Source organism: Pseudophryne corroboree, chromosome 8, assembly GCF_028390025.1.
Source record: "Pseudophryne corroboree isolate aPseCor3 chromosome 8, aPseCor3.hap2, whole genome shotgun sequence".
Taxonomy (NCBI): domain Eukaryota; kingdom Metazoa; phylum Chordata; class Amphibia; order Anura; family Myobatrachidae; genus Pseudophryne; species Pseudophryne corroboree.
The window spans coordinates 80,993,791-81,018,885 of record NC_086451.1 but is presented as its reverse complement, the minus strand read 5'-3'; the positions used below and the strand labels follow the sequence as shown (position 1 = coordinate 81,018,885).

At 48.9% G+C, this 25,095-nt stretch overlaps 1 protein-coding gene across 4 annotated transcripts in view; it reads right to left on the bottom strand.

Annotated features, from left to right (window-relative positions):
• The window catches only part of TSC1 (TSC complex subunit 1), a 146,066-nt gene that overhangs the window by 47,495 nt on the left and 73,476 nt on the right, over positions 1-25,095 (bottom strand). For all 4 annotated transcript variants that reach the window (XM_063936750.1, XM_063936751.1, XM_063936753.1 and 1 more), the window contains exons 13-14: positions 14,574-14,666; positions 8,810-9,362 (exon numbers count right to left, since the gene is read on the bottom strand). In XM_063936750.1, the coding sequence (XP_063792820.1) occupies positions 8,810-9,362; positions 14,574-14,666 (646 nt within the window). The remainder of the gene's footprint in view (positions 1-8,809; positions 9,363-14,573; positions 14,667-25,095) is intronic.

Genomic DNA, 25,095 nt, shown 5'->3' with positions numbered 1-25,095 from the left:
ATGTCTGGAACCACGCCAAATGGAACGTCTGAAGGCGTGCTCCCACAACTGGAGATCCGAGATGGGCTGGGAGCCCGTCATGCCACTGGCTTGTTGGTGACCTTAGCGTCCTGACGACTGGTGTGGGTTTGTTGGAAACTACGTCCCCGACCTCGTCTACCAGGCGTGGCTGTTCCTCTACCACGGCCCCGAAAGGGCTGAGGTCTAAAGGATTTGAAAGCCGGACCAGAGTATTTCCGTCTTGGTACCGTCGTAGGCAATGGTAAGAAAACAGACTTTCCTCCCGTAGCCTCAGAAATCCATTTGTCCAATCCAGGACCAAACAACTTCTCGCCACCGTAAGGCAACGCCTCTATACCTCTTTTGACTTCTGCCTCCGCTTGCCATGAACGCAGCCAGAGTGCTCGTCGTACTGTTACTAGCGATGATGAAATGCGAGAAGTGAGCTGACAGACGTCAGCAGAAGCTGTACATAGATACTCAGCAGCTTCACAGATTTGATCAGCGAGAAGTATAAGGTGATCGTCATGTAGGGCAGACTTGAGTTCTGTTATCCATACAATTAGCGCCTTAGTGACCCAAATGCCAACCAACCCAGGTCTAAGCAACACTCCTGCTGCTATATACATGGACTTTAGCATAGCTTCTATTTTACGGTCTGAAGGGTCTTTAAGCGTAGTAGCCGTTGGCACTAGTATGGTTAATTTCTTTGTAAGTTTTGACACAGACGAATCAACCATTGGCGGATTCTCCCATGTACATGTCACAGATTCTGGAAACGGGTAACTAGACTTAAATCTGCGAGGTATAGAAAACCGTTTATCCGGATTCTTCCATGTTTCAACTAACATCTTATTAAGGAATTCCGAAACAGGAAAACACATTGGAGATCTTTGTCGTTTAGTAAATACGACTTCATCATTTGTCAGCAGCTCCTCAGTCTCTGTAAACTTCATAGACTGACGCACATCTCTAATGAGATTATCAATGCCTGGGCTGTCAAAATCTTCACTATCTGACTGCTGGTCTAATTCGCCCTCCTCACCCTTATCCTGTGCAGTGAGGTCTGGCATAGAATCGTCAGAATGCAACAAATCAGAAACTGGTAAATCATAAGAAAAATGCTATTTATCTCTTCTACCCAAAGTGGACTTGGACCTTTGGCAAGGCTGAGACCCCTCCGGTAGGTCTGGCGGTCTCAACCGCGACTCAGATCTTGCCGCTTCCCGCTCGTGTCGAGCGGCGGCCAATTCTGATTGCAACCCAGCCATGACATATGTTAGCATAGCCCATGGAGGTTCCGGGGATGAAACAGGCTTTGAAACCGGAGCGGAAAATAAGAATTTACTCACCGGTAATTCTATTTCTCGTAGTCCGTAGTGGATGCTGGGACTCCGTAAGGACCATGGGGAATAGCGGCTCCGCAGGAGACTGGGCACAACTAAAAGAAAGCTTTAGACTACTGGTGTGCACTGGCTCCTCCCACTATGACCCACCTTCAGACTTCAGGTAGGATACTGTGCCCGGAAGAGCTGACACAATAAGGAAGGATTTTGAATCCCGGGTAAGACTCATACCAGCTACACCAATCACACCGTATAACTCGTGATACAATACCCAGTTAACAGTATGAGAACAACTGAGCCTCTCAACAGATGGCTCAACAATAACCCTTTAGTTAAACAATAACTATATACAAGTATTGCAGACAATCCGCACTTGGGATGGGCGCCCAGCATCCACTACGGACTACGAGAAATAGAATTACCGGTGAGTAAATTCTTATTTTCTCTGACGTCCTAAGTGGATGCTGGGACTCCGTAAGGACCATGGGGATTATACCAAAGCTCCCAAACAGGCGGGAGAGTGTGGATGACTCTGCAGCACCGAATGGCCAAACTCTAGGTCCTCCTCAGCCAGGGTGTCAAACTTGTAGAATTTTGCAAATGTGTTTGACCCCGACCAAGTAGCTGCTCGGCAAAGTTGTAGAGCCGAGACCCCTCGGGCAGCCGTCCAAGAAGAGCCCACCTTCCTTGTGGAATGGGCTTTCACTGATTTAGGATGCGGCAGTCCAGCCGCAGAATGTGCAAGCTGAATCGTACTACAGATCCAGCGAGCATAGTCTGCTTTGAAGCAGGTGCACCCAACTTGTTGGGCGCATACAGGATAAATAGTGAGTCAGTCTTTCTGACTCCAGCTGTCCTGGAAACATAAATTTTCAGGGCCCTGACTACGTCCAACAACTTGGAAGCCTCCAAGTCTTTAGTAGCCGCAGGCACCACGATAGGTTGGTTCAGGTGAAAGGCTGATACCACCTTTGGGAGAAATTGGGGACGAGTCCTCAAATCTGCCCTATCCATATGGAAAATCAGATAAGGGCTTTTACATGACAAAGCCGCCAATTCTGATACCCGCCTGGCCGAAGCCAAGGCCAACAGCATGACCACTTTCCACGTGAGATACTTCAATTCCACGGTTTTAAGTGGCTCAAACCAATGTGACTTTAGGAAATCCAACACCACGTTGAGATCCCAAGGTGCCACTGGAGGCACAAAAGGGGGCTGAATATGCAGCACTCCCTTAACAAAAGTTTGAACTTCAGGTAGTGAAGCCAGTTCTCTCTGGAAGAAAATCGATAGAGCCGAAATCTGGACCTTAATGGAACCCAATTTTAGGCCCATAGTCACCCCTGACTGTAGGAAGTGCAGGAAACGGCCCAGCTGAAATTCCTCCGTTGGGGCCTTCCTGGCCTCACACCACGCAACATATTTTCGCCATATGCGGTGATAATGGTTTGCGGTTACTTCTTTCCTAGCTTTAATCAGCGTAGGAATGACTTCATCCGGAATGCCCTTTTCCTTCAGGATCCGGTGTTCAACCGCCATGCCGTCAAACGCAGCCGCGGTAAGTCTTGGAACAGACAGGGCCCCTGCTGCAGCAGGTCCTGTCTGAGCGGCAGAGGCCATGGGTCTTCTGACATCATTTCTTGAAGTTCCGGGTACCAAGCTCTTCTTGGCCAATCCGGAACAATGAGTATAGATCTTACTCCTCTTCTCCTTATTATCCTCAGTACCTTTGGTATGAGAGGAAGAGGAGGGAACACATAAACCGACTGGTACACCCACGGTGTCACTAGAGCGTCCACAGCTATCGCCTGAGGGTCTCTCGACCTCGCGCAATATCTTTCTAGCTTTTTGTTTAGGCGGGACGCCATCATGTCCACCTGTGGCCTTTCCCAACGGTTTACAATCAGTTGGAAGACTTCTGGATGAAGTCCCCACTCTCCCGGGTGGAGGTCGTGCCTGCTGAGGAAGTCTGCTTCCCAGTTGTCCACTCCCGGAATGAACACTGCTGACAGTGCTAACCCGTGATTTTCCGCCCATCGGAGAATCCTTGTGGCTTCTGCCATCGCCGTCCTGCTTCTCGTGCCGCCCTGTCGGTTTACATGGGCGACCGCCGTGATGTTGTCTGACTGGATCAGTACCGGCTGGTTTTGAAGCAGGGGTTTTGCCTGACTTAGGGCATTGTAAATGGCCCTTAGTTCCAGAATATTTATGTGCAGGGAAGTCTCCTGACTTGACCATAGTCCTTGGAAGTTTCTTCCCTGTGTGACTGCCCCCCAGCCTCGAAGGCTGGCATCCGTGGTCACCAGGACCCAGTCCTGTATGCCGAATCTGCGGCCCTCTTGAAGATGAGCACTCTGCAGCCACCACAGCAAAGACACCCTGGTCCTTGGAGACAGGGTTATCAGCCGATGCATTTTAAGATGCGATCCGGACCACTTGTCCAACAGGTCCCACTGAAAAGTTCTTGCATGGAACCTGCCGAATGGAATTGCTTCGTAGGAAGCTACCATCTTTCCCAGGATCCGCGTGCAGTGATGCACCGACACCTGTTTTGGTTTTAGGAGGCCTCTGACTAGAGATGACAGCTCCTTGGCCTTCTCCTCCGGGAGAAACACTTTTTTCTGTTCTGTGTCCAGAACCATCCCCAGGAACAGTAGACGTGTCGTAGGGACCAGCTGTGACTTTGGAATATTTAGAATCTAGCCGTGCTGTTGTAGCACCTCCCGAGATAGTGCTACCCCGACCAACAACTGCTCCCTGGACCTCGCCTTTATCAGGAGATCGTCCAAGTACGGGATAATTAAAACTCCCTTCTTTCGAAGGAGTATCATCATTTCGGCCATTACCTTGGTAAAGACCCTCGGAGCCGTGGATAGACCGAACGGCAACGTCTGGAATTGGTAATGACATTCCTGTACCACAAATCTGAGGTACTCCTGGTGAGGAAGGTAAATGGGGACATGCAGGTAAGCATCCTTGATGTCCAGAGATACCATGTAATCCCCCTCGTCCAGGCTTGCAATTACCGCCCTGAGCGATTCCATCTTGAACTTGAATTTTTTTATATACGTGTTCAAGGATTTCAAATTTAAAATGGGTCTCACCGAACCGTCCGGTTTCGGTACCACAAACATTGTGGAATAGTAACCCCGTCCTTGTTGAAGTAGGGGCACCTTTACTATCACCTGCTGGGAATACAGCTTGTGAATTGCCTCTAACACTGCCTCTCTGGCTGAGGGAGTTGTTGGCAAGGCAGATTTGAGGAAACGGCGGGGGGGAGACGTCTCGAATTCCAGCTTTTACCCCTGAGATACTACTTGAAAGATCCAGGTATCCACCCGCGAGCGAGCCCACTGATCGCTGAAATTTTTGAGACGGGCCCCCACCGTACCTGGCTCCGCCTGTGGAGCCCCAGCGTCATGCTGTGGACTTAGAGGAAGCGGGGGAGGACTTTTGCTCCTGGGAACTGGCTGTATGCTGCAGCTTTTTCCCTCTACCTCTGCCTCTGGGCAGAAAGGACGCGCCTTTAACCCGCTTGCCCTTATTGGGCCGAAAGGACTGTACCTGATAATACGGTGCTTTCTTTGGCTGTGAGGGAACATGGGGTAAAAATGTAGACTTCCCAGCTGTTGCTGTGGAAACGAGGTCCGAGAGACCATCCACGAACAACTCCTCACCCTTATAAGGCAAAACTTCCATGTGCCTTTTAGAATCTGCATCTCCTGTCCACTGCCGAGTCCATAACCCTCTCCTGGCAGAAATGGACATTGCACTTATTTTAGATGCCAGCCGGCAAATATCCCTCTGTGCATCCCTCATGTATGAGAGTGCGTCTTTAATATGCTCTACGGTTAGCAATATAGTGTCCCTGTCTAGGGTATCAATATTTTCCGACAGGGAATCTGACCACGCAGCTGCAGCACTGTACATCCATGCTGAAGCAATAGCTGGTCTCAGTATAACACCTGTGTGTGTATATATAGACTTCAGGATAGCCTCCTGCTTTCTATCAGCAGATTCCTTCAGGGCGGCCGTATCCGGTAGTGCCACCTTCTTTGACAAGCGTGTGAGCGCTTTATCCACCCTAGGGGATGTTTCCCAACGTGACCTATCCTCTGGCGGGAAAGGGTACGCCATTAGTAACCTCTTAGAAATTACCAGTTTCTTATCGGGGGAAGCCCACGCTTCTTCACACACTTCATTTAATTCCTCAGATGGAGGAAAAACAACTGGTAGTTTTTTCTCTCCAAACATAATACCCTTTTTTGTGGTACCCGGGGTAACATCAGAAATATGCAACACATTTTTCATTGCCTCAATCATATAAAGTGTGGCTCTATTGGAAGATACATTAGTCTCATCGTCGTCGACACTGGAGTCAGTATCCGTGTCGACATCTGTGTCTGCCATCTGAGGTAGCGGGCGTTTTAGAGCCCCTGATGGCTTTTGAGACGCCTGGGCAGGCACAGGCTGAGAAGCCGGCTGTCCCATATTTGGTATGTCGTCAAACCTTTTATGCAAGGAGTCGACACTGTCGCGTAATTCCTTCCACAGAACCATCCACTCAGGTGTCGACCCCGCAGGGAGTGACATCACATTTATCGGCATTTGCTCCGCCTCCACATAAGCCTCCTCATCAAACATGTCGACACAGCCGTACCGACACACCGCATACACACAGGGAATGCTCTGACAGAGGACAGGACCCCACAAAGCCCTTTTGGGAGACAGAGAGTGAGTATGCCAGCACACACCAGAGCGCTATATAACACAGGGATCCCACTATAAATGAGTGTTTTTTCCCTTATAGCTGCTTATATTATATATACTGCGCCTAAATTTAGTGCCCCCCCTCTCTTTTTTACCCTTATGTAGCTTGACACTGCAGGGGAGAGCCAGGGAGCGTCCTTCCAGCGGAGCTGTGAGGGAAAAATGGCGCCAGTGTGCTGAGGGAGATAGCCCCGCCCCTTTTCCGGCGGACTTCTCCCGCTTTTTCTGGAATTCTGGCAGGGGTATTTTTACACCTATATAGCCTTCCTGACTATATATGGTGTAGATTTGCCAGCCAAGGTGTATTATATTGCCCTCAGGGCGCCCCCCCCCCAGTGCCCTGCACCCATCAGTGACCGGAGTGTGAGGTGTGCATGAGGAGCAATGGCGCACAGCTGCAGTGCTGTGCGCTACCTTGTTGAAGACAGAAGTCTTCTGCCGCCGATTTTCCGGAACACTTCTTGCTTCTGGCTCTGTAAGGGGGCCGGCGGCGCGGCTCCGGGACCGTACATCGAGGTCGGGTCCTGTGGTCGATCCCTCTGGAGCTAATGGTGTCCAGTAGCCTAAGAAGCCCAAGCTACCACCAGTTAGGTAGGTTCGCTTCTTCTCCCCTTAGTCCCTCGCTGCAGTGAGTCTGTTGCCAGCAGATCTCACTGTAAAATAAAAAACCTAAAATATACTTTCTTTCTAGGAGCTCAGGAGAGCCCCTAGTGTGCATCCAGCTCAGCCGGGTACAAGATTCTAACTGAAGTCTGGAGGAGGGTCATAGTGGGAGGAGCCAGTGCACACCAGTAGTCTAAAGCTTTCTTTTAGTTGTGCCCAGTCTCCTGCGGAGCCGCTATTCCCCATGGTCCTTACAGAGTCCCAGAATCCATTTAGGACGTCAGAGAAATAGTATTCGTGACCGAATCCACAAAACATACTGAACATGTGGTAGATCCGTCCGGTAACACACTCTTACAGACATTGCAGTGAAACTGCTTTTTAGATTTGGCTGGTGGCTTACTCATTATGCAGACAGACAATACAATATACAAAGACATACACTTGCACGACTCAGTAAAAGTGTACTAAGGCATGTATAATATATATATGGCCGAAGTGCAGTGCACGTGGCCAGTACTATATGAAATTTGATCCAAAATTCCCACTAACACCCTTGCGCCATCCGGTGGAGTAGAGATGTAGGACAGGAACGTTCTGGAATCACAAACAGGAATAACAGGAACCATGGTTAAAATGGCAACCATGCCATGCTTACAGTCCTAATCACAGTGCAGGGTATACTCCTTAAAGTAACATGTTAATATAGGCTTAACAGCCTATGTAATTATTGCTGTAACCCACGCAGCCCCATGCTGTTGTTATGCATGCCGCCTTACTTTACCCCCCCTTCTTCTCCCTCCCCTGTGGCCCGGGTACCGCTGTCTGAGCGGGAGTTACCGGGAAGCGGGTATCCGGCAGTCCGAGATCGGGTGCAGGGAGCGCTGTAGTGGAGAGCGGTCCTGCAGCGACGGCCGGCGTGTGAGTGGCGGCCGGAGGGTCTTAGCGGCTGAGGTGCGGGTCATGGTGGCGCTGATCGGAGCGTATAGCAGTGGACGGAGTGGCTGAGTCGGGCGGCTACAAACAGCGGCGGGTGCGGGCGGCGGTGACAGGTAACACGGACCCCACACAGCGGGGCGGCAGCGCGCGCTGACCGTCCCGTCCCCCCAGCATACCTTGTCCTGCAGTGAGGCTGTGACGGGGCTTCTGTGTGTAAGCTCCGTTCAGCTCTTACAGGTCAGGGAGTGAGCTGCGTGTGGCCGTGAGGGTGCTCTATGTGAGGACCGACACGCCATGCGCTGCCTACGTGCAGCGGCACTATCCCGGACCCACGTTTTTTTATATAAACTGGGAAGGGATGTGCTGAAGTTAGTAAAAAGTAAAAATGAAAAATAAAAATCAAAAATAAAATATATTCAAAAGAAGTGTGGTTGAGCTCCACACAAGCCTTGTTGCTACTTCGAGCACAGAAAAAACACTGAGGTACTCTGGGATATGGAGGGGTGGAGAGTAATAAATTTAAATATTCAGTGCCCTGTTCCTGCGGAAGCCGTCCATATCCCAAGAGTACTCCAGTGACCCCTAGTGGATGTAAAAGAAATAAGAACCAATTAGGAAATGATGCAGCCCTCCTAGATAGACAAGGTGATAACATAACAGCTAGAGTTAATAAAGTGCAATGAATTTGCGATAGCAGGACAACAGCAGACACAGGGGTAGATGTATCCATCTACTGGCTCCAGTCATTATTTGAACAGACTCGCTTCACCTCCGGATCACGGTGAAGTAGGTCCAGATACCGGCAGCGTGTATTAATGAACAACAGCTGCTGTCATTGTCAATTCAACTGTCTGGTTATCTGCGCCCTCCCCAATTTCGTCTCTCCTGATCGGCGATTGAGATAGCACTGTGCAGGTGCCATCAGTACTTCTTGTAGATAGCAGCGCCGATAAAGACAGGGGTTATAACACATCTTGTATTCATACATGGGGGAGAAGTGGTATCTGCAGCGCAAAACGTGCGCTGATACCACTGATCCCCATAACGACAAATACTACATCTACCCCACAGAATATTACCACATAACAGAAACGCACTACCGGAGCCCCCTCCTGTAAAACAAACCCCGTCCAGCAGGGGTCACTCCTTACTTGTTCAGCTCTTTGGTGTGGGCATCAGCACCTAGCTGTATGAGCCGGTCAAGCACCTCTGCAGGAGACACGGACGTGCTGTTTTCTTCTGTTTCTTCGCTGCTCCCTTTGAATTTTTTGTACAACTCCTCAGACTTTTTGGAGATGAATAGGCTTGCTGTTTTAGGCAAAGCCAGCTCGAAAAGGTGCTCATAAGGGGCAGAGTTGAAGCAGGATCTGCAGTGGGCCTGAGTTTTGCAAGGGCTTGGGGTGAGGATGTTTCGGTCATTAGGCAAAGAGTTAATAGTCTGTGGCTTCCCTGAGTCGACATTCTCCTTGCCATTGGGTGGCTCAATGGGGGTGAATGCTTGTTTAGAAGAGTCCTGTGACCCATTCAAGCGGAGCTTGTCAGTGGTGGGGGTATCAAAACTTTGGGTCACATTACAAGAAGAAACCTTTTTCTGAGAGGTGGGCTGGCTGTCACACCGAGGACAGAATGGTGAGTCAAAGCCTCCGCGCCGCACAGCGTGCTCGTGGTCAGACGCAATCTGTGATAGCTCTTGCGAAATAGCAGCTGTGGAACAAACAGTAAAGAGAGATGCATCAAATCTGTTCTTAATACCTAGTCTTCACATTGCTATGGGCAAAACAATGCGTCTGAATGGGCCAGGTACACAAATGACCTATAGCAGAGTTTCACAAACTTTGCCATTACAGTCCAGGTTTTAAGGATATCCATGCTTGAGTCCAGATGGTCAATTTAAGTCAAAGGGGGGGGGGGGGGGGGGGGGGGGGGGGGCGGGGGGTGTGGTATTGAAAGTCGACAGTAACTAGGTCGACAATGTCTAGGTCGACCACTATTGGTCGACAGTAACTAGGTCGACAGGGTGTCTAGGTCGACAGGGTCTTTAGGTCGACATGTTCTAGGTCGACAGGTCAAAAGGTCGACATGAGTTTTTAATGTTATTTTGGTGTCGTTTTCTTCGTAGAGTGACCGGGAACCCCAATTAGTGCACCGCGTCCCCTCGCATGGCTCGCTTCGCTCGCCATGCTTCGGGCATGGTGCCTTCGCTCCGCTGCCACTTCGCTCGGCACAGATTACTGTTCCAATCGTAGTCCACGTGGATCGTTAAGTATGAAAAGGTTCAAAAAAAGAAAAAAATTGCGAAAAACTCATGTCGACCTTTTGACATGTCGACCTAGAACATGTCGACCTAAAGACCCTGTCGACCTAGACACCCTGTCGACCTAGTTACTGTCGACCAATAGTGGTCGACCTAGACATTGTCGACCTAGTTACTGTCGACTTTCAGTCCGGATCCCGGGGTGGACTTAGACTGCACACCCATTTCTAAACATAAGAGGAGCTACCATGCTGAAGCTGCTAGTACCACACAGGAAAAGGACCCCGAAGAAGAAAAGAAAAATGCAGGTGCACACTCTGTACTGATTAAGTCACCTGTGCTCAAGCATGGATACCATTACATCATGGATTGTAACAGCAGAGTTTGGGCAAGTCTGGCCTATAGAATGTTATCACTGTGGTTCGGTTTTACAGATACGCCCTTTATTAACTTTACTTTCTTCCCTGGAGGGGGAAAAAAATTGTAATAATGCAGCCGATTTATATTATAAGCATACATATTCAATATTCATAGATCCTATACAATAAATACATAGGTGCAAAAACCAAACCTGTGAAACCCCGAACCTCGTCAAACAGCACTAGAGTTTGAAAATGAACATTTTACCTCTTACATTTTTTTTTTTACAAGTGCTCACCCACTTTTATACTGGGAGAAATAATACAAATTGTTTTTATTCTTTTATAACTGTACTTTCTGTAAATACTGTTCACGCATACAGACTCTGACATGTCAAGGTGCTCAGCATAAAACAGGCTTATGATCAGTATACAAAATAACCATGAAAGATATATCCGTTGAACCTACACCTGAATGGGCCTTAAGGGACATATATACATCCCAATACGGAATAGACCCATCACAGGCCAAAGAATACTACTGCAGCAGTAAGGAAGACAATATTGTCCCAGTAGATCTCTTTAAACACATTAACTTTGTCCATGTTAATACCTCGCATCTCCCATTTATTCCAGATGGATTGGCTAGAGATGCCTCTTGACAAAGACAAAGAGGCTGGAAAACTCTTTGATATCTGGTTGCCGTATGTTAAAACGTTGTCCCCTTCTATAAAAAACACTCTAAACATTGTAGTCTCTGTGACCTCCTGGTATAACATGGAAATATTATCAACCAGCCACCCACCATTTTAAAGTTCTTATTTTCATGTTTGAGAATGACAGGTGAGGGCACTCTGTTCCTTAAACACCTCTAGCACTGTTTACCATATACTCTGTGCCTTAGATTTATGTAACTGTGATCCAGCGGATCTCTGACTCTACTAGTTCTTTTTGGTAACTGATACATACGTTGACTTGATTCGATTTTTTCATTATGTTTATTGTCTAGTACAACGTTACAATAGGCAACTTGTCTGCACTCAGTCATGTCATAAAACATACAGGGGCAGATGTATTATAGCGGACACTTCCTGCTTCGATTCATTACCGAGGCGAAGCCACTCCGACAAGATGTGTGATCATCTTGTCTGCCGGCGATGCCGTTCTGAGCACATAGCGCATCATGGCGCCATATAAATAAAGGATAATAATAATCAGCTTAGTACTGATGCGCTGTCTCTCTCTTTCCAGACCGCTCCACTGCACATGTGCGGGATCTTGCTACTCAATCAAGATCTCACATGAAGCCCGCAGACAGCACCCGCCACAGCGCTGTCCCTGCTGTGGATATAGGGCATCGAGACCTGCAGCTGTCAGAACTTTCAGCACTGCTGACCATTCTTACATTGCCCCCGCATATAGGAATATAGTGGGTTCGATTCCCACTATGGCCCTGTGTGGAGTTTGTATATTCTCCCCACACTTGCGCAGGTGTCCTCCGGTTTCCTCCCACAATCCAAATATATAATAGTAAGTGAATTGGCTCTCAACAAAATTAACCCTTGTGTGAATGTTTGTTCGTGTACATGAGGTAGGGAACAAGACTGTAAGCTCCACTGGGGCAGAGATTAAAGCGCTGCGGAATATGTGTGCGCTATATAAATAATTTGTAATAAATAATAACATGTAATGTGGGTATACTGGCAATATCCATCACAGGCCTCTATCTACATCAAACTTTATCACCTTATGGCTTCCCAAACGTTGTGGAACCACGGGTCCCAGTGTGCCAACCAAGAACCTAGAGCTACATTTAACCCAACGTAGGCTGCAACCCACTTAGATTTGCTGTGTTCTAACAAGAGCTCTAAAAGTGTCCTGTGGTATCTGTCACCAACACGTCAGCAACAGATTCTTCAAGTCCTCTAAGTTGCAAGGTGGTGCCTCCATGGCACATCCCACAGATGCTCGGTCAGACTGAGATCTGGGGAATTTTAGGCCAAGTCAACACCTTGAACTCTGTCATGTTCCTCAAACCATTCCTGAACAATGTTTGCAGTGTGGCAGGGTTATTATCCTGCTGAAAGAGGCCACTGCCATCAGGCAATACTGTTGCTATGAAGGGGTGCACTTGGTCTGCAACAATGGTTAGGAGTAGTAACATCCACATGAATGTCAGGTTCCCCAGTAGAACACTGACCAGATCATCACACAGTCTCAGTCAGCTTGCCTTCTCTCAACGCGCATCCTGGTGCAGTCTCTTCCCCAGGTAAACCACACACACACACACACACACACACACACACACACACACACACAGGGCCGTTCACATGATGTAAAAGAAAACGTGTTTCAGACCAGGCCACCTTTTTCCCTTGCTCCATAGAACGTACAGTTCTGACACTCACATGCCCACTTTGGGCAGTCTGGAGCGCATGGTGTCTTCTGACACCTATCTACCATAGCCAGCATTAACTTTTTTAATTTGAGCTAAAGTAGCTCTTCTGTGGGATAGGAGCAGATGGGCTAGTCCTCACTCCCCACACGCATCATTCAGCAACAGGCGCCCATGAACCTATCGCTGGTTCAACTGTGGTCCTTGCTTGGACCAATTTTGGTAGGTACGAGGGGCAGATTGGGATGGAGAAGCAGCCCTAATGGGACAGAGTCTTTTGAGGGGGTGGGGTTTCTCTCCTCATCGGCACAGATTCTGAATTGGATGCAGATGTGGCCTACTTGCATCTTTTGTTGCGTCTGTGACTTTATGCTTTCATCTCTATGCTAGGTGCCGATCATCCGTCTGAGCATAGCCTCCAATGTGAGCAATTCAACATCTCTAAATGCAACACGCCAATACTATGTTACATCTGCGTCTGATCAACCAAACCCCTGTAACCACCTAGGAATGTCACATTTTGGCTGAGTAGTGTATGTCCCAGGGCTGGGGGTTGCAGTATGTCTAGGCAGCCGGGGGTACGGTGGGGAATGTATATCCCTTAGGGCAAGGGATTAGGTTGGGTAGTTTATGTCTCTGGGACTGGAGAGTAGCAAAGGTTGTGCTGGGTCAGTGGAGAGATGAGGGCAGGGCTAAGCTAGGCCGAGCACACAGCAGCAGCTAGCGCTGGTGTGATATATGGTCACCCATGCTCCCAGCTAACGACACCCGGAAATGAGCGCAAGCTGAGGCAGATGACAGCTTTTGGGTTTTGCGTTTCACAGTAGGAACACAAATCCCTGAAAGACGGCTGCCATATGAATCGGCCTGGGCAACCAGGCGGTGTGAGCCGGCCCAGCGGGCGATGTAAGCTGGCCTGACGGCGGAGAGCAAGGGATCTTCGAGGTGGGAGGCCTGAGCCTGTTTGAGGGGCCCGGGTCCGCTGCCCTCCCCTCAGCATTTCATATATGTTATGTCACTGCAATGAGAAAGCTTACAGCAACAGCTGTATATTGTGTATTATAATGTGGGAGGGATTATGCATGTGCTAAATCTGTTCCCACGCTACCAAACGCATCTATTCATCATTAGTACAGCGTATAGATTGCTACGTGCATTACTTATACACTGCAAATCAAACCTATTCATATTCCAGGTATACGAGGTCCAGGATAAGTAGACCTCTGAGTTAAGGCAATAGATCATGAGCAACACAACTACTGCTATATAAATGATGCATAGTCTTTATTGTCCCTAAACACTGTGCTTAGTATGTCATATTCCTATATGGCTCCTGTGCTTTCGCTGTATTTGGCTACAGCAGTACAGCACCTAGTCTGACTGCCATAGTAACAGGCGGCCTCTCATTTACTTTCATTTTTAGTTGGTCTTTCCTTATATTAAGTGTGGATCAAGCTTAACAAAAAACCCCAGCGCACAGCCGAATACACTTGTAACGCCGTAAGACTCAAGAGCAAAGACTGAACTCACAATGGAAACAGGGGTGTCAATGCTGGTTTTCTAAGTAGTATATTATGATATCCAGAATGTTCATTTCCAAACAAAACCAAAGTGGATTTCAGTGGCCACTGAGCACCCACCGTGATCCGTCACCATTTTGACTTCCAGAGTTACCTGTTCAATATACAACCTACCTTTACTCTTGGTTCCTAAAGGAGGAGACAATTAAAAACACAGCAAAGTGTTTAAAAACAAGTGAGAGACGGGGCAGTTACTGCACATTAATGGCATATACGAAAATATATATATAATATTTAAAGGGGGATCATATACCACACAGCTATAATGCATTTACATTAGAGAACAGGCGACATCCTGCAGGTCACACACACGTACTACGCACTCACCTTCCTCCGTGCTGTTGGGGTCAGCTGCTAATACTCCTATGACTGCAGGAAGCTCACTCAGAGACACAGTCTTCACAATTTTGGGAGAGTCATCTGTGGGGAATGAAAAGGAAGGTGCACAATCCTTTGCATACTCCTTTCATACATAGCGGGGAATTGAATGCAAAGCGATGGGTGAGATATGCCGTTCTGGAATGGCACACGGTGCCAGCTGGTATCTCAACTATGCCCCGCACACCTCAGAGTTGCAAGGGAACACTTGCGATGTTGCCACTACCGTAAGTGGCCAATATATGTGGCGCAGCTGGCATTACTGCAACGCCCAGGGGCACATTACACTGAACTTAACCCTTTAAACCCCCACCCCAGTAGTATAACAAGCAGCTATAACATGGTGTTCATTTCATGTTTTTCAAAAGGTAATGTGAAATATGTAAAATGTGGCATTTGCAATAAAGCAGTAGTATGTTTGCAGCTGCATGTAACATGACAGCCATTGCTTTGCATGTGTGTTATTTCATGACATCAAATACCCCTTTCACACATAAAATTCCAGCGTCAACCCAGCTCAAATCCAGAACACAGAGCACGGTTGATGCGGGGGCTATCCTCTCACACATGGGCAACGACCTGGGCAACACCCGGGTTGTCACCCTTCACACCGGACCTGGATCTTCTGCCATTCAGTGGGCACTGGGATATTATGTCATCTCCAATCACTACTTTCCCCAGCCAATCAATTTCTTAAAGGCATGACCCGGGTCACCTTTCAGGCCTAAGCCAGGTCATCGAGTTGCAAGTCCCAGAAAATACCCTGATAGCTAGCAGGGTCGTGGACCCGGAACTCTCAACCCAAGTAAACCCTTTCAGACATAAGCCGTACCTGGGTCAATGCGCATTCATGTGCAAAAAATACCGGTAAATCCTTTTCTCCTAGTCTGTAGAGGATGCTGGGGACTCCAAAAGGACCATGGGGTATAGACGGGATCCGCAGGAGAAATGGGCACACTAAAAGACTTTGACTGGGTGTGAACTGGCTCCTCCCTCTATGCCCCTCCTCCAGACCTCAGTTATAGGAACTGTGCCCAGGGGAGACGCACATTTAGAGGAAAGGATTTTTGTTAAACTAAGGGTGAGATACATACCAGCTCACACCACACCGTACAACTGGATTAGCAGGAATACCAGATAACAGTATGAACGAAAAAAAGCAACATGCTGAACATAACCGATACACAACCTTCAAAACCAACAAAACAACTGTAAGTAACAGTACGCACTGGGATGGGCGCCCAGCATCCTCTAAGGACTAGGAGAAAAGGATTTACCGGTAGGTATTAAAATCCTATTTTCTCTTACGTCCTAGAGGATGCTGGGGACTCCAAAAGGACCAAAGCTCCAGACCGGGCGGGAGAGTGCGGACGACTCTGCAGCACCGATTGAGCAAACATGAGGTCCTCATCAGCCAGGTTATCAAACTTGTAGAACTTAGCAAAAGTGTTTGAACCCGACCACGTAGCTGCTCGGCAAAGTTAAAGCGCCGAGACTCCTCGGGCAGCCGCCCAAGATGAGCCCACCTTCCTGGTAGAATGGGCCTTTACTGACTTCGGCAACGGCAACCCAGCCGTAGAATGAGCGTGCTGAATCGTATTACAAATCCAGCGTGCAATAGTCTGCTTGGAAGCAGGATTTCCAATCTTGTTGGAAGCATACAGGACAAACAGAGCCTCCGTTTTCCTAACAAGAGCCGTTCTGGCAACATAAATTTTCAAAGCTCACACGACATCAAGAGATTTTGGCCACAGCATTCGTAGCCACAGGCACCACAATAGGTTGGTTTATGTGAAACGAAGAAACCACCTTCGGCAGAAATTGTTGATGAGTCCTCAATTCCGCTCTATCCACATGGAAAATCAAATATGGGCTCTTGTGAGACAAAGCCGCCAATTCCGACACCCGTCTGGCGGACGCTAAGGCCAAAAGCATGACCACTTTCCAAGTGAGAAATTTTAACTAAACCTTACGCAAAGGTTCAAACCAGTGAGACATAGGAAATTGTAACACCACATCAAGATCCCACGGTGCCACGGGTGGCACAAACGGAGGATGGATATGCAGCACTTTGATATCTGCACTGTGATGGAACCCAATTTCAGGCCTGCATCCACGCCTGCCTGCAAAAAATGGAGGAAACGACCCAGGTGAAACTCCTCCGCAGGAGCTTCTTTGGCTTCACACCATGACACATATTTTCTCCAAATACGGTGATAATGCTTCGCCGTGACCTCCTTTCTAGCCTTAAGGAGAGTGGGGATGACTTCCCCGGGAATACCTTTACGAGCTAGGATTTGGCATTCAACCTCCACGCCATCAAACGCAGCCGCGGTAAGTCCTGAAATACGCATGGCCCCTGCAGTAACAGGTCCTCTCTGAGAGGAAGCGGCCAAGGATCTTCTATGAGCAATTCCTGAAGATCCGGATACCAGGCCCTCCGTGGCCAATCTGGAACGACTAGTACTGCCGGAACCCTTGTTCGTCTTATGATCCTCAACACTTTTGGAATGAGAGGAAGCGGAGGGAACACATACACAGACTGAAACACCCACGGAGTTACCAGGGCGTCCACCGCACTGGCTTGGGGGTCCCTTGACCTGGAACAATACCTCGGAAGCTTCTTGTTGAGGCGAGACGCCATCATGTCTATTTGAGGAATTCCCCAACGCCTTGTCACTTCTGCAAATACCTCTTGATGAAGGGCCCACTCTCCTGGATGGAGATCATGTCTGCTGAGGAAATCTGCTTCCCAGTTGTCCATGCCCGGAAGGAAGACTGCTGACAGAGCGCTCACATGCTTTTCCACCCAGCGGAGAACTCGTGTGGCCTCCGCCATTGCCGCTTTGCTCTTTGTTCCGCCCTGGCGGTTTACGTACGCCACCGCTGTTATGTTGTCCGACTGAATCAGGACAGGTAGACCTTGAAGGTTTTTCGCTCGCAGAAGGCCGTTGTAAATGGCTCTTCACTCCAGAACATTTATGTGGAGACAAGATTCTTGGCTTGACCATTTTCCCTAGAAACTTCTTCCTTGTGTGACTGCACCCCAGCCTCGGAGACTTGCATCCGTGGTCAGCAGGACCCAATCCTGGATTCCGAGCCTGCGTCCCTCTAGAAAGTGAGAACTTTGCAGCCACCACAGGAGAGAAATTCTGGTCCTGGAAGATAGACTTATTTTCCAGTGCATGTGCAGGTGAGACCAGGACCATCTGTTCAGCAGGTCCCACTGAAACACCCAGGCATGAAACCTGCCAAACGGAATGGCTTCGTAAGCCGCAACCATCTTCCCTAGCACTCGAGTGCATTGATGAATCGACACCCTTGGCGTTTTCAGAAACTCCTTGACCATGCAATGGATTTCCAGAGCTTTTTCCGCCGGAAGAAACACTCTCTGTAGTTCCGTGTCTAGGATCATGCCCAAGAAGGGCAGCAGAGTTGTCGGGATCAACTGAGACTTTGGCAAATTTAGAATCCAACCATGATGTCGCAGAACCGTCAGGGAGAGTTCCACATTCCTCAGCAACTGCTCTTTTGATCTCGCCTTTATCAGGAGATCGCCCAAGTACGGGATAATTGTGACCCCTTGCTTGCGTAGGAGTACCATCATTTCCGCCATCACTTTGGTGAAGACCCTCGGGGCTGTGGAAAGCCCCAGCGGCAACGTCTGAAATTGGTAATGACAATCCTGGACCGCAAATCTCAGGAAGTCCTGATGAGGAGGATATATCGGGACATGTAAGTAAGCATCTTTTATGTCGACTGACGCCATAAAATCCCCCCCTTCTAGGCTGGAGATCACAGCTCGAAGAGATTCCATCTTGAACTTGAAAGTTTTCAAGTACAGATTGAGGGATTTTAGGTTCAGGATCGGTCTGACCGAGCCGTCCGGCTTCGGCACGACATAGAGGCTTGAATAGAACCCTCCCCCCCGTCGGGACGGGAGAACCGGGACAATGACCCTCTGCTGACACAACTTTTGTATCGCAGCATTTACTACTTCCCTTTCTGGAATAGAAACTGGCAAGGCTGATTTGAAAAATCGGCAGGGGGGGGGGGGGGGGATTTGGGGCATCTCCTGAAACTCCAGTTTGTACCCTTGGGACACTATTTCCAAGACCCAAGGATCTAGGCCCGATTGAACCCAGACCTGACTGAAGAATCGGAGACGGCCCCCCACCGGTACTGACTATCGTAGGGGAGCCCCAGCGTCATGCGGTGGACTTGGCAGAGCGGGGGAGGACTTTTGTTCCTGGGCGCCCGACACAGCAGGCAACCTTTTTCCCCTTCGGCATCAGCATTCCATTGATGAATCCACAGCGCTCTCCTGGCCGAGACTGCCATGGCATTGGCCCTTGATCCCAAGGGGCCAATATCCCTCGCCGCATCCTTTAGGTAAGCTGCAGCGTCCCTGATATAACCAAGAGTCAAAAGAATGTTATCCTTATCAAGGGTATCCATGTCAGATGCCAAATTATCATCCCATTTAGCAATAGCACTACTCACCCATGGCAGGCCTGAGGAGTGCACCCGTAGTAACATAAATGGCCTTTAATGTCGTTTCCTGCTTGCGATCCGCAGGATCCTTGAGGGCAGCCGTGTCCGGAGACGGAAGCGCCACCTTTTTGGACAGTCGGGACAGAGCCTTGTCCACCTTGGGAGATGACTCCCACTTCTCCCTGTCGTCAGAGGGGAAAGGATATGCCATAAAAATTCTCTTGGGAATCTGCCACCTTTTGTCAGGTGACTCCCAAGCCTTTTCACAAAGAGCGTTCAGTTCATAAGAGGGGGGAAACTTCACCTCAGGATTTTTCCCTTTAAATAAACAAACCCTTGTATCTGGAACAGGAGGTTCCTCAGAGATATGTAAAACATCTTTAATAGCCACAATCATGTACTGAATACTCTTGACCAATTTTGGATGTAAAGTGGCTTCACTAAAGTCGACACTGGAATCAGAGTCCGTGTCGGTATCCGTATCTGCCATCTGGGTAAAGGAACGTTTCTGTGACCCTGAGGGGGCCTGTACCGGAGACAAGGCGTCCTCCATGGATTTTCTCCACGTTTGTGTCTGAGACTTAGATTTATCCAGCCTCTTAGAAAATAACGCCACATTTGCATTCAGTGTACTCAACATATTCACCCAATCAGCAGTCGGCAGTGCCGACAGAGCCACTCCCAAATCCTTCTCTGCGCCCCCAGTAACTTCCTCCGGGGAGGAGCACTCAGCCTCAGACATGTCGACACACGGTACCGACACACACACTCTCACACTGGCCAAAGGGGACAGACCCACAGGGAAGCCTGTAGAGAGAACACAGAGGGAGTATGCCAGCTCACACCCCAGCGCCCATATACTACTAAAACAAAGAATATATGATATCTGCGCTGTATTATATAGCACCAATTGACTGTGCTCCTTTTTCCTCCCAGTACTTGTAAGGAGAGTGGAGGTCCGGGCCAGCGTCTCTGCATGCACTGTGAAGAGAGAAAATGGCGCTGGTAAGCTGTGTGGCTAAGCCACGCCCCTTCCCGGCGCGTTGTAGTCCCGCTTAAATTTAAATTATTATACTGGCGGGGGTCTCATACATAGTGCCAAGGCACCTAATATGCTGTTTTGCCAGTTAAAAAACCTCAGTAACTTGCTGCCCAGGGCGCTCCCCCCCAGCGCCCTGCACCCTGTGAGTACCGTTGGTGTGTGGGAGCATGGAGCGCAGCGCGACCGCTGCGCTGTACCTCCGTTACTGAAGTCTTCTGCAGTCACTGAAGTCTTCTGCCTTCTGCATACTCACCCGGCTTCTTTCTTCTGGCTTCTGTGAGGGGGGTGGCGGCGCGGCTCCGGGAACAAGCAGCTAGGCGAACCAAGTGATCGAACCCTCTGGAGCTAATGGTGTCCAATAGCCTAAGAAGCAGAGCCCTTAACTAAGAAGAAGTAGGTCTGACTTCTCTCCCCTCAGTCCCGCGATGCAGGGAGCCTGTAGTCAGCAGGTCTCCCTGAAAATAAAAAACCTAACAAAGTCTTTTCCAGAGAAACTCAGTAGAGCTCCCCTAGTGTGTGTCCAGTCTCTCCTGGGCACGGGATATAACTGAGATCTGGAGGAGGGGCATAGAGGGAGGAGCCAGTTCACACCCAGTCAAAGTCTTTTAGTGTGCCCATGTCTCCTGCGGATCCCGTCTATACCCCATGGTTCTTTTGGAGTCCCCAGCATCCTCTAGGTCGTAAGAGAAACCAGGTTTTAGGCTTATATGTCTGAAAGGGGTATTAGAGTAAACAATGCATTTCAGCAGACCAGTAAACAATGGGGCAGATGTATGAAAGTGTACCCTACCGTTCCTTATGTGCACTTGGCACTTCACTGCATTTTTGCTGTGTTATGAACTTAGGCTTCTCCCAATGTATGATTGCTGCTCCTGCGGTCCCGCGCATGCACAGTACACCTTCGTGCCTCGCACTTCTTCCTGTGCATGCGCGATACATCTAAGTACTCGGGGAAGCTGAGGCGAGCGTGACAGTGCGCATGTGCCGTCTCCCCAGCTTCCAGTGAGCCATGCTGTGCATACCGGAACATGCGCACAGAAGCCCTCAGGATGCCGTGGCCAGACAATAAAGTTTTGTAAAAAAAAAAACAGGATTTTTATACCTACCGGTAAATCCTTTTCTCCTAGTCCGTAGAGGATGCTGGGGTCCACTTTAGTACCATGGGGTATAGACGGTTCCACAGGAGCCATGGGCACTTTAAGACTTTTTCAGAGTGTGAACTGGCTCCTCCCTCTATGCCCCGCCTCCAGACCTCAGTATAGGAACTGTGCCCAAGGAGACTGACATTTCGAGAAAAGGATTTACTTTTAAGTTAATGGTGAGATTCATACCAGTTCACACTTCCACCATGCCGCACAACATGGCATACAACATAACACATGCCAACGAGCATGACCATTGCAGCAACGTGCTGAAGCAATTGAACACAACACCTGTGTAAAACTATAACAAATTAACTACTGCAGGTAAAGTACGCACTTGGATGGGTGCCCAGCATCCTCTACGGACTAGGAGAAAAGGATTTACCGGTAGGTATAAAAATCCCGTTTTCTCATACGTCCTAGAGGATGCTGCGGTCCACTTCAGTACCATGGGGTTATAACAAAGCTCCAGTACGGGCGGGAGAGTGCGGATGACCCTGCAGAACCGATTGACCAAACTTTAGGTCATCAGCGGCCAAAGTGTCAAACTTGTAATACTTAGCAAACGTGTTTGTCCCTGACCGAGTAGCTGCTCGGCAAGGCTGTAATGCCGAGACCAACCCCCCCCCCCCCCCCCCCCCCGCCGCCCAGGATGAGCCCACCTTTCTTGTAGAATGGGCATTCACCGAACTCGGTATCAGCAATCCTGCCGTGGAATGAGCGTGCTGAATCGTACCTCTGATCCAGCGCGCAATCGTCTGCTTAGGAGCAGGACACCCAAACTTGTTGGGAACATACAGGACAAACAGTGCCTCTGTTTTCCGTATCCGAGCCGTTCTTGCAACATAAATTCTCAAAGCTCTGACCACATCCAGAAACTTTGAAGCAGCAAAGGTGTCAGTAGCCACTGTCACAATAGGTTGGTTTACATGGAAAGAAGAAACAACCTTTGGAAGAAATTGCTGACGAGTTCTTAATTCAGCCCTATCTTCATAGAAGATCAAGTTAGGACTCTTGTGAGACAAGGCCCCTAACTCAGACACCCATCTTGCGGATGCCAAGGCCAACAGCATGACCACTTTCCAAGTGAGAAACTTTAACTCCACCTCCTGGAGAGGTTCAAACCAATCTGATTGAAGGAACTGCAAAACTACGTTAAGATCCCATGGTGCCGTGGGAGGCACAAAAGGAGGTTGGATGTGCAGAACCCCCTTCACGAACGTCTGAACTTCCGGGAGGGAGGCCAATTGTTTCTGAAAGAAAACGGACAAAGTCGAAAATTTGGACCTTGATTGAACCCAATCTTAAGCCAGCATCCACACCCGCCTGAAGAAAATGGAGAAAACTTCCTAACTGAAATTCTTCCGTTGGAGCCTTCTTGGTTTAACACCAAGACACATATTTTCTACAAATACAGTGGTAATGTCTAGACATTACTCCTTTCCTGGCCTGAATAAGAGTGGGAATTACTTCTTTGGGAATACCCTTTATGGCTAGGATCCGGCGCTCAACAGCCATGCTGTCAAACGTAGTCGCGGTAAGTCTTGATACACGCACGGCCCCTGCCGTAGCAGGTCCTCTCGAAGAGGAAGAGGCCGCGGATCTTCTATGAGTAACTCCTGAAGATCCGGATACCAAGCCCACCTTGGCCAGTCTGGGACAATGAGGATCGCCCGAACCCCTGTTCTTCTTATGATCTTGCGAACTTTTGGAATTAGTGGAAGTGGAGGGAACACGTACACCGACCGAAATACCCACTGGGTCACTAGTGCATCCACTGCTATTGCTTGTGGGTCTCTTGACCTGGAACAATATCTCTGAAGCTTCTTCTTGAGACGAGATGCCATCATGTCTACTTGAGGAACACCCCAATGACCTGTCACCTCTGCGAAGACTTATTGGTGGAGGCCCCATTCTCCTGGCTGGAGATCGTGTCTGCTGAGGAAGTCCACTTCCCAGTTGTCCACTCCCGGAATGAAAATTGCCGACAGAGCTCTTGCATGTCTTTCTGCCCAGAGGAGTATCTTTGTCACCTATGCCATTACCGCTCTGCTTTTCGTTCCGCCTTGACGGTTTATGTACGCCACTGCTGTTACATTGTCCGACTGGATCTGAATCGGTTGATCTTGAAGAAGATGCACCGCTTGTCGAAGGCCATTGTAAATGGCTCTCAACTCCAGAACGTTTATGTGAAGACAGATTTCTTGACTTGACCATCTTCCTTGGAAGCTTTCCCCCTGTGTGACTGCTCCCCAGCCTCAGAGACTTGCATCCGTGGTTACTAAGACCCAGTCCTGAATCCCGAACCTGCATCCCTCTAGGAGGTGAGAACTGTGTAGCCACCACAGGAGCGAAATTCTGGCTTTGGATGACAGGACTATCCTCTGATGCATGTGTAGATGGGATCTGGACCACTTGGCCCACTGGAATACTCTGGCATGGAATCGGCCAAACTGTAGGGCCTCATAGGCCGCTACCATCTTCCCCAACCACTGAATGCATTGCTGAATCAACACTTTTGTTGGTTTCAGAATTTGATTGACCATTCCCTGGATTTCCAGAGCCTTTTCCACTGGAAGAAATACCCTCTGTACTTCTGTGTCCAGTATCATCCCCAGAAACGATAATCTTGTCGTCGGTTCCAACTGTGACTTTGGAAAACTTATGATCCAACCGTGCTGTTGAAGTACTGTCAGGGAGAGCGCAATGCTCTGCACCAACCTTTCCCTGGACCTTGCTTTTATTAGGAGATTGTCCAGGTAAGGAATTATATTGACTCTTGCTGTCGAAGGAGGACCATCATCTCCGCTATCACCTTGGTAAACACCCTCGGTGCCGTGGATAGCCCGAACGGCAACGTCTGAAATTGGTAATGACAATCCTGCACTGCGAATCTCAGATAAGCTTGATGTGGAGGATAGATAGGAACATGTAAGTAGGCATCTTTTATGTCCACTGACACCAAGAAGTCTTTTTCCTCCAGACTGGAAATCACTGCCCTCAGAGATTCCATCTTGAATTTGAACCTTTGCAGGTAGAGATTCTGTGTTTTCAGATTTAGAATCGGTCTGACCGAGCCATCCGGCTTCGGAACTACGAAAATGCTTGAATAAAACCCTTCTTCTTTTTGCGACAAGGGAACCAGGACAATCACTTGATCCTCACACAATTTTTGTATTGCTGCTGATACCACTTCCCTGTCTGGGACAGAAGCTGGTAAGGCCGATTTGAAAAATCGGCATGAGGGGGATGTCTTGAAACTCCAGCTTGTACCCGTTGGACACGATTTGTAAGACCCACGGGTCCAGGCCAGATTGAACCCAAATCTGACTGAAGAGCTTCAGACATGCCCCCACCTGAGCGGACTCCCGCAAGGGAGAACCAGCGTCATGCTGAAGATTTGTCAGAAGCAGGGGTTGATTTCTGCTCCTGTGATCCTGGAGACGCAGTGGACTTTTTACCTTTTCCCCTTCCTTTACCCTTTTTGTATTTATTGGGCCGAAAGGACTGCATCTGAGAGTGATGTGTCTTTTTCGCCAGCGCAGGAGCATTAGGCAAAAATGTCGACTTACCTGCGGTAGCCGCAGAAACGAAGGCATCCAGCCCATCTCCAAACAAGGCCTCGCCTTTATACGGGAGAGCCTCCATATTCCTTTTGGAATCTGCGTCTGCGTTCCATTGGCGAATCCACAACGCCCTGCGTGCTGAAATTGCCATGGTAGCGGCTCTTGATCCCAAGATCTTTCATGGCTTCCAGCATGTATGCAGCAGCGTCTTTGATATGACCTAACAT